The sequence below is a fragment of the Balaenoptera borealis genome (genome assembly GCF_965194805.1).
Source record: "Balaenoptera borealis genome assembly, chromosome: 3".
NCBI classification, from domain to species: Eukaryota; Metazoa; Chordata; class Mammalia; order Artiodactyla; family Balaenopteridae; genus Balaenoptera; species Balaenoptera borealis.
The window spans coordinates 159,451,371-159,461,424 of NC_138866.1; the positions used below are offsets into that span (position 1 = coordinate 159,451,371).

Below are 10,054 nucleotides of genomic sequence, written 5' to 3' on the forward strand. Positions count from 1 at the left end.
GCCGGGCCTCACCGTCAGGCCGGTGCCCAGCACGATCACGTCGTACTCCTCATTCATGGCGGGGCCGGGCGCGGACGGAAGCCCAGAGAAAAGAAAAGGCGCAGGACTCTAGGGGTCGGGAGCTAGGCGGCCACCCTGAGGAGGCGGAGGAAACGCTCAGGCCGGGCCCGGGCACAAGGGAAAAGGGAAGCGGGAGCAGAGGGAAAACAGAGCTGGCGAGGAGGCAGCCGGCCGCCACCTCAGACGGAAAGAGAAGAGCGGGGCGGGGAAGGAAGGGAGGGCAGGGAGGGAGAAAAGAAGAGGCGGGCGGCGACCAGGGCCTCTGCAGCCGGGGCGGGGCTTAGAGGAGGCCGTCGATCACGCCCTTCCCGCTCGCTCATTGGCTAGGTCCCCGTCGCCCGCCCAACCTTCTTCCTTTCCTACCTCTCGCGAGAAGAGGGCGGGCCGTGCCCCTTGTGGATTCCGGCTCTCCACGCGGCGCGCTGCCACCGTGGTTGGGGGCGGAGGCGGTCGCGCGCTGGCCCCCGAGGGCAGGGACGGGAGCGTGCTTGCGGCCTGGGGGCAGCTGTCCAGTTCGTTACTCCCGCCGCCCAGCGGGAGCTGAGGCGCGCCCTGGGCCTTGAGCCTTGCCGCCGCCCTTGGACTTTGGGCCAGGACAGCGGGCGGCCGCCCCGGGACCCGCAGACCCGGAGCTGACGCCAAGTGGACTGACCCTGGCTGCGGCTCAGCCCCCTGCGACCCTACGGCGCGCCTAGGCTGGTCTTTTGCAACTTCTCTTGCTTTTCTTTCTATCCTGCCTCGCTTTCCTGAAGGAAAATGGACCCAACATATTTTAAGGAATTCAGAAATCACTGTTTTCTCTTACTTCCCGCCCTATGTCGTCCTTGCTTGATGCATTGCCCCTTGTGCAGCCTTAGGAAATGTAGACGAATTTTAAAAAACGAAAAACGAACAAAAACCTTCCTTTTAAAAAGTAACCTTTCGCATGCAGGGGAAGGCCAGATTTGATTGGAAGCAGGTCTGCGCCTACTGAGGGCTATAACTTAAACCAGCTGTAAAAATAGCTGACCAGGATGTGCGTTGGTTTACGCCATGAGTGTAGCAGAAAAGAGTCCCTGTTTGCCTTCCATTCCCTCTACCCCTGACCGCCCGGCCCTCCAAACACACACACCTTTTTTTAGGATTCTATTTGGCATCTCCAGCTCTGGGTGAGGTGTAAGTAGTGGCTTGTGTTCTCAACAAGAGAGTAGCCCCTATACAGACCTTCTAGAAAAGTGATTTTCCTAAAGGCCTTGACAACCTGTGTTTTCAGCCTGTGATAGGTCTGCATACTCAGCAGACAAGAGTTGGTAGTTCCTTCAAGATATACTCTCAAACATAGCTGGATAAGTGCTATTATGAATAGCATAATAGCATAAAGTGAATCTTGGTAGAAGGATTTGCCTTCCTTCATGTTTAAGTCACTCTGATTCAGGAAAGAATGTAACAAGTTTTTACAATGTTTCTTCACCCCTAACTAGAGGTTAAGAAGGTATATTATACTGGACGATGGACCTTTTTTTGGGGGGGGGGGAGGGAGAAGAAAGCTGTTTAAGTTTACAATCTTTTTTTTTTTTTTTAATGTTTTTGATGTGGACCATTTTTAAAGTCTTTATTGAATTTGTTACAATATTGCTTCTGTTTTATGTTTTGGGTTTTTAGCCAGGAGGCATGCGGGATCTTAGCTCCCTGACCAGAGATTGCACCCCCTAGTTAGAAGGTGAAGTCCCAACCACTGGGCCACCAGGGAAGTCCCTACATTCAATCTTAATTGGATTTGTATACATTAGTGACCAAATGAATTTTTACAAGTAGACAAAAATCAAGTGCAGAGTTACTAGACTACTGAACAGATTGTGTAACAGTGTAACTGACTTTTCTTTGGCTAAACAGGTGATGCCTTAAGAAAGTCCTGCTGTTGCTCTCTAAGTAGTCAGGTGTCACGTGTATCTAACATGTTTACAAACAACAGAAATTTATTTCTTACAGTTCTGGGGTCTAGGAAGTACAGGGTCAAGTTGTGTCTGGTGAGGACCAGTTGCCTGGTTCACCCTGTCTTTTCACTGTGTCCTTATGTGGCAGAAGGGACAAGGGATCTCTCTGGGGCTGCTTTTATAATGTCACCTATGTTTTTGAACTGACTGAAAATGTTGACTCTTTTTTTTTAAGCTAGAACCTTTTTCACATATTGCCATCAGCCTCTGAATGTTGAAGAAGCTTTTAAGCATATCAGCTGAATTATGTTGCCATGTCTTAAGTGAAGGATAGTTCATCAATACTCACATGGAGTTACTGAAAAACTTAAAGGTATTAGATAAGAGAACAGAATTTAAGGTTAATAAGGCTCCTCAGTCTGATCCCTTACACTCAAGTTAAGTTTTGCTGGCAGATAAGTCCTATGGCCCTGCAGAAGGACAAAAAAAAAAAGAACTAATCTTCAACAGATTGAGTCCATCCAGATTCCACCCCACCTATTCCAGTTGCCAAGGAACTTGGCAGACAACAAATACTGTTTATGGAGCAGTGGCTTAAAAGCCACTAATTGGTTCAGTGTATCAAAGGCCACAGATGGCAGTTCCTGGTAGAGTGTGAAACCTTAGGTTGGGGGAAGTAGGTTGGTGGAGAGGAGTAGAAAACACCATCAACCTTGAAAATGTTTCAAATCTTTACACAAAGCAAGAGGAGTCCAGAGAGAGTCTTATTTATACTTGGCCCTGGGGAATAATTGTTTGCTGATGTTCCTCTGCCTGCACTTCACAAAGGAAAAGACAGAGTCCAAGGAGAAGAAAATTAGAGTGAACCTTAGTCCAGGCTGTCTTTCTCTGTCCGATACCACAACAGTTTCTCAACCAGTATTCCCCCTCCTGGGGGTTCTGACCATTATCTTCTTAAAACTTGAATCAGAGTATGTTCATGCTTCTGCCTGTGTTTTGCACTTAGAGTAAAATGCAAATTCTTGAATAGGGCCTAAAAGGTATTGTTTAATCTGCCTCTTCTCCCTCTCCCGCTCCATCTTGCCATACTTCTGGCTCACTACACTCCAAACACACTAGTCTTTCAGTTCCTAGAATCTGGTGGAGCTTTTAACCAACCAAGGGCCTTGCACTCTTGGCAGTCCTGTGGCTACCGACCCTCACTTCCCCTCCTGCACCTCTTCTCACAGCTAGTTCTCGCCACTTCCTTAAGTTTCAGCTTAAAAATCTTCCCTGACCACTTTATCTAAAGTGGGTTCACCTCAACTTTTATTCTCCATCAGCCCCCTGCTTACTTCTTTCATTCCTTTTTTTAAAATAAATTGGTGATCATTTGCTTGTTTTTTGTCTGCCTGTGGATCAGAATGTAAACTCCCTGAGTCCTGATGAGTCCCTGGCAAGTGATGAGTAAATATCTGATGAATGAATAAGAGACCTGGAAGTTGATCCCTAGATCTACAAGGACTAAATGTGATGAAATAGGTACCAGCTCCTCTTGGTACCTTTGAAAAGCACAGCTTTTCTTATAGCAGAAGATACTAAAGTTCATATTTTAGAGGGTCTTAAAGGTAGGAATTGGCAAAACATAAATCTGTTTAAAATCAGGATGGCTAATGCTGAAGATAAAACATGATAGGCTCTAGAAAAAAATTTAATGAATTTCCAAAAATATATATTTTCTAGTTTATGATAGATCATTTACTCCCCCATCCCGACCCCCAAACTCTTCATCTGCCCGTGGTCTCCATCTCAGCAGTGACTGGCTCCACCCTGGGCCCAAACCAGAATTCTAGATATCGTCCTGATTCTGTCTTCTTTCTCTCCTTCCACATATATTCCTGTTTTCTTTTGCTGTGTAACAAACCACCCTAAAACTTAGAGGCTTTAAAACAAACCAACAAACGTAGTGGCTTAAAACAACAGTGTACTATTACCTCTTATGGTTCTGTGGGTTGAATGGGCTCAGATGCATGGGAATTGCTTGGGCCTGGGGCTGGGGCTGGGGTCATCTGAAGGCTCTAGTGGTCTGGACATCCAAGATGGCACACACATGGCTGACAGTTGTTGCCACTGTCGGCTGGGAGCTTAGCTGGGGCTGTCAACCAGAGCAGCTATATATGTGTGACTTTTCCATTTGGCTTATACTTCTCAAAAGTATGGCAGTTGTGTTCCAATAGTAGAAATTCCAAGAAGCAAGAAATCAAAAATAGAAGCTGCAGGCCTCTTAAGGCCCAGAACCTGCCACAGTGTCCCTTGTGCCATATTCTTTTGTCAAAGCAGCTACAGAGCACACCCAAGTTCAAAAGGAGGAGCTATAGAACCCAGCTATCAGTGGAAACAGCGTCAATGAATTTGTAGCCACCTTTAATTGGCCACAATGCCCCATTATGTTCTGGCCATTCCACCTCATAAAAAGCCTTCCAGTCCCGTCTCTTCATCCTCACAGCCACTACCCTAGTACCGGCCACCATCAAATTCTCTCCTAGATCATTGCAAAAGCTTCCTTCCGTTTACTGGTCTCTATATTATAGCCCAAGTGATCTTCATAGAAAGTGACTGAGTTAACCATGACTTTAAAGTCTTTCATGGGTCTCCATTGCTCTTAGCATAAAGTTCAAACACCTGGTCATTTCCTAAGAGCAGCCTGAATGATCTGGCCCTCAATTACCTAGTCAACCAAATCCTCACCCCAGCCCTCCTCCACCGTATTTTCTGATCCATTGCTGTATTCGTTAGTTTCCAGTCACAAAATCAGAGCCGCTCTAGGTATTTTAAACAGAGGCAGTAAAATATATGGAATTGGTTTCAAAACTTGTAAGGGCTGGAGGGGCAAAAAAGGTGACCCAGAAGTGAGGAAGTGCCTGGGTACTAGGCTGGAGCAGAAGGGAAGTATGTTACCCAATGCTCATGATTGCTGGGCTGCTCAGGCTGACCCTATGCCGGTACTGCCACTGCAGGGCCACTTTGCCACCACTGCCCCAGGAGCCCAGGAGTGCCCCCCACTCACTGATGCTACTGCTGCCCCCTCCCCCAGATTCTACAAGGGCAGGGAACATGGCTCCTCCCTCCCTCCTGCCTCCAGTCTCCTACCAGCGCTTCCCCTCGGCAGCACCTCCCCAGAAGCGCCAGAAGCGAGTTGGCAGAGGGATCTGGTTGGTGTACTCTGCTGACTCAGCCTCCTGCAACATAGAGAAAAGCAGGCATGGAGCCAGGCGCCAACAGACAGCTGATCAGAGAGCTAAATGCTTTTGCGTTCCGTGAACTCACCAGGCTCTTTCCCTTCTGTTTTTTGTTTGGCCGCACCGTGCCATGCAGTATGCGGGATCTTAGTTCCCCAACCAGGGATTGAACCGGCGTCCCCTGCAGTGGAAGCATGGAGTCTTAACCGCTGGACCGCCAGGGAATTCCCCTCTTTCCCTTCTGAACATACTTTTCCCTCTATCTGAAATGTTCTTTCCTTCTCCTTCTACTTGACCTTGCTTTCTCCTGCTTGTTAGAATTCTCAGTGCAGATGTCACCTGTTCCAGGAATCCTTTCTTAATGCCCAGTCGGGGTTAAACTCCTTTATTCTGGGCTACACGGTTCTACCAACCCTCTCTTGACACTTGTCACCTGAGTGTTTACTGCTCTGTAGTCTTACTAAGTTGTATTCCTCTCAAGGGTAGAACACTCCCTTTTCATCCTTTTGTTCCTTACCACCTAGATCATAGCAGGCAGTAAATAAATATGTAATGCAAGGCTCAGAATCTGGGGGATAATTATGATGGCCTCTCAATGGTCTGTGAGCCCTCAGATTTGTATGCAAAATATAGTGCTTATGTGAATTTTTCCAGAGAGAGGATCCACCATCAGATTCCCAAAGGGATCAATGACTCCTAAATGTTTAAGAAACTGTATGTATGGATAACGGAATGAACTCACAATATTCCTAAAATGTAAAGAAAAATGTAACTTCCAGGAAGAAACTGAGTATCAAAGACCATTTCAGTGTCTTAGCCTCCATCACAACTTTTATTGAATTCCTGTATATACAGAAGTAAAATCAGTACCAAGACTGATGATGTACATGGAAATACAAAATAATATGCAAAATAGAAATCCTTAGCAAGTGTAATTATTAGCAGCTCTGCAGAGATGCTTTGTATATGGACTGGGAGTTGGTGGAACTGGGTGGGGCTCAGGTGTGGTGGCAGGACAGGTAAGCCAGGTGTCCTGATTCCCAGAAGAATCACAGGCACAGGGCAGGCATGTTCTAGACTTCTTTGCCCTTCAGGAAGATTCAGCTCACTCTAGCACCTAAGTGTAGAGACCTCGTGGGATGAAGAAGTAATAACAATTAACTATTTCATTTCACATATTTGTTCCATCCTGAAAGACTAGACAGATCTCTAAGCTGCCCAAGCCTTAATGTTGCTTAGGTCACTTTAAAACCATTCACTTTCCTGGTGGCGCAGTGGTTTAAGAGTCCGCCTGCCAATGCAGGGGACACGGGTTGAAGCCCTGGTCTGGGAAGATCCCACATGCCGCGGAGCAACTAAGCCCGTGCACCACAACTACTGACCCTGCGCTCTAGAGCCCGCGAGCCACAACTACTGAAGCCCATGTGCCACAACTACTGAAGCCCGTGCGCCTAGAGCCCGTGCTCCACAACAAGAGAAACCACCGTGATGAGAAGCCCGCGCACCGCAACGAAGAGTAGCCCCCACTCACCGCAACTAGAGAAAGCCCAGGTACAGCAACGAAGACCCAACGCAGCCAAAAATAAATAAATCAATTTATTTAAAAAAAAACACATTCACTTGAATGTTTCTTGTATTAACTTAAGTTACTTTGGTTTCAAATAACAAAAACCATGTCAAGCTACCTTAAGAATAAAAGGAGAATATATTACAAGGATAAAGGGGCAAAAATGTAGTCAGGGGTCTGGAAGGAACAGGAATCAGGAACTGGAAGGCTGTCTCTGAGCTCAGCTGCACTCTGTCCGGCTTCTCCTCTGTCCTCTCCCTGTGGGTCTACTCCGCTTCCCTTGGATGAAGAAGGGAGACGGCGGTGGGCAGCCCCACTCACCTGAGTTACCCGATGCCTGTTCAGGGGCTCACCTGGAGCAAGGTTTCTCAGCCACACACTGCCGACACTTAGGCAGGTAATTTGTGGTGGGGACGATCCTGTGCATTGCAGTGTGTTTAGCAGCATCCCTGGCCTCTACCCACTGGATGCCAGCTTCCCCCAACCCCCATCCCAGCTGTGACAATCAAAATGTCTCCAGATATTGTCGGTGTCCCCCGGGGTGGGGGGTGGGGGGCAAAAATCAATGCGGGTGAGAACCTCTAAACCAGACTATCTGGTTTTTCATAATTCAGCATCAAATTTCCAGAAGAGAGAATTGGATTGGCCCAGCTCGAGTCTGTGTCCAATTCGACCCAGTTAACTATAGCCAGGGCATAGGGTCACGTGGCAGAAATATGGCTGCCAGGAGTCCACCCCTGTGGGAGGGGTGTTCCATTCCCAGAAAAGAGGGATGGACAGATATTCTAGGAGGTGTCCATTACATTTCCCTAACCCTAGTGAGGTGTTCTAGGCTGGCTCTCTGTACTATATTTGTATGTGGTTTAGGGGAAATTTTTCTCAGAGATATATTTATATCTATATACCTTTAATGTTTAACCCCCAATCTTCCACTAGAAGGCCTTTGAAATAAAAATATCTAATTGTTTTCATTTATTTCTTCAATAATTACTTACTGTGTCTCCTCTGTGGCAGGTGCTGTGCTAGGCCTTACTGAGCTTAGATTAGGTCCTATCTACACAGAGGTTATATTTTAATTCCAGACTAATTTAATGGTTATAATAGTATAGTCCTGCTTTGGATTAGCATTGCTTTTGTTTTCAAAGCCATTTAACCTTTGATATCTAATTACTATTTTTAATGTTAACGTTTTAAAATAAATTCTCTTCTTTATACCACTGTGGGGCTGTCTGCCTGTCAGATGGGAACGCTGGACTTGGTCTTCTTGCCAGCAATTTGTGAACAGACGCCTGTGTTTTACTGGAATAGTCACAGTTTGACCACTGACTCTCAGATGCCCATGGCACTGGGAAAAAATTTCAAGGTCAGTCTTGACTCCTACCAGAAAAATAAATAACAAAGTGTCAGGAAGAACATCTTGTCTTTTCTCAGATAACAGAAAAATTAATTATTGGGTCAGCTGGCAAATAAGGATCCACTATGCAGTGATGGCCATATAGGATGACTCTGTTAGATTAAAAATGAGCTAGGCTTGGGGCTTCCCTGGTGGCCCAGTGGTTAAGAATCCGCCTGCCAGGGCTTCCCTGGTGGCGCAGTGGTTGGGAATCTGCCTGCCAATGCAGGGGACACGGGTTCAAGCCCTGGTCTGGGAAGATCCCACATGCCGCAGAGCAGCTAGGCCCGTGAGCCACAATTACTGAGCCTGCGCGTCTGGAGCCTGTGCTCCGCAACAAGAGAGGCCCGCGCACCGCGATGAAGAGTGGCCCCCGCTTGCCACAACTAGAGAAAGCCCTCGCACAGAAACGAAGACCCAACACAGCCATAAAAAAATAAATTTAAAAAAAAAAAAAAAAATTAAAAAAAAAAAAAAAAAAGAATCCGCCTGCCAATGCAGGGGACACGGGTTTGAGCCCTGGTCCAGGAAGATCCCACATGCCGCTGAGCAACTAAGCCCATGTGCCACAACTGAGCCTGCACTCTAGAGCCCACAAGCCACAACTACTGAGTCTGCCTGCTACAACTACTGAATCCCGCACGCCTAGAGCCCGTGCTCCACAGCGAGAAGCCACTGCAATGAGAAGCCCGCGCACCACAACGAAGAGTAGCCCCCGCTCGCTGCAACTAGAGAAAGCCCGCGCGCAGCAACGAAGACCCAACGCAGCCAAAAAAAAAAAAAAAAAAAAAAACGAGCTAGGCTTACAACTACTAATCTCTTCCCACCTCCCCAAACAGTGTGCTGCTCCTCCAGTCCCTTGTAATCTACATCAGCATCTCCCAGTGCACTCAAGATGCTTTCCCTGGAGAGAGTTCCAGGGTCATGTAAGTTGAAGTACTGCCTTTTATACCCTCTTTCGGGAGAGCCACAATGAAGATGTAAGGGTTCTAAGGCGTTCTCACTGCCATAGCCATTTAGGAGAGAAATCGGCAGTATTTAATAAATTTAACATGCGTAAACCCTATATCCCATCTCCCTACTCCTGCGTACGTATCAAAAATCAGTTTTCTGGTGTATAAGAAGAGGTGTTAAAATGTTCATCGGATACCAATATGTAGCAGCAAAGAGTTGGAGGTAACCTTCCTGCAGCAATCAGAAGGATTAATCTACAATGTAGCCAAGTGAGGGAAGCTGAAAACAGAATGGGATTCCCAGTACAATGCCATTATTGTAAAACTGTAAATCACATGCATCTTATACATTGTTCAAAATATACTTATGTTTAAATACTTATGTTAAGTTGAATTGCAATGGCACTCATTAGAGAGCAGGTGCACGTATGGGATGTCATCGAGTCCAAGCTCGTACTGCTCGCCACACAACAAGCCCATAAATCGAGAGACGAGGTTTTGGGGCAAGGAATAGCGACTTATTTGGAAAGCCAGCTGACAGAGAAGATGGTAGACTAGTGTCCCAAAGAACCATTTTACCCGAGTTAGAATTCATTCGGGCTTCTTTAATGCTAAAAGGGGAGGAGAGGTGGCTGATTGCTGCAAACTTCTTGGTGCCAGAATCCTTTGTTCTTGCAGCTGTCCATGTAGCTCTGGTCACAATGTTGCTATAAACCTCCACCAAGACAACTGTTATTCTCTGTTCTGCAACTTTTTATCTCTACATGAAAGGAAAAGTGTTATACCTTTAAAGGTCAAAGCCTTGAGAATGGGCTACCCCATAAATTTCAGGCTACAGGGAACATTCTTTTACAAAAGGTGCAGAGCCAGCATGACTAAGCACAGGCAACAGAGCCCAAAAGTTAGAGCTAAAGGAACAGATACAATATGGAGTCAGGTTTGTTCTCTGT

The 10,054-nt window shown here is 46.6% G+C and overlaps 1 protein-coding gene across 1 annotated transcript in view; it reads right to left on the minus strand.

Annotated features, from left to right (window-relative positions):
* Positions 1-316, minus strand: part of GDI2 (GDP dissociation inhibitor 2) — a 44,935-nt gene extending 44,619 nt beyond the window's left edge. Inside the window, exon 1 of the mRNA XM_082387172.1 lies at positions 13-316. Coding sequence (XP_082243298.1) covers positions 13-57 — 45 coding nt within the window. The 5' untranslated portion in view covers positions 58-316. The remainder of the gene's footprint in view (positions 1-12) is intronic.
* Between the last annotated feature and the right edge of the window lie 9,738 nt (positions 317-10,054).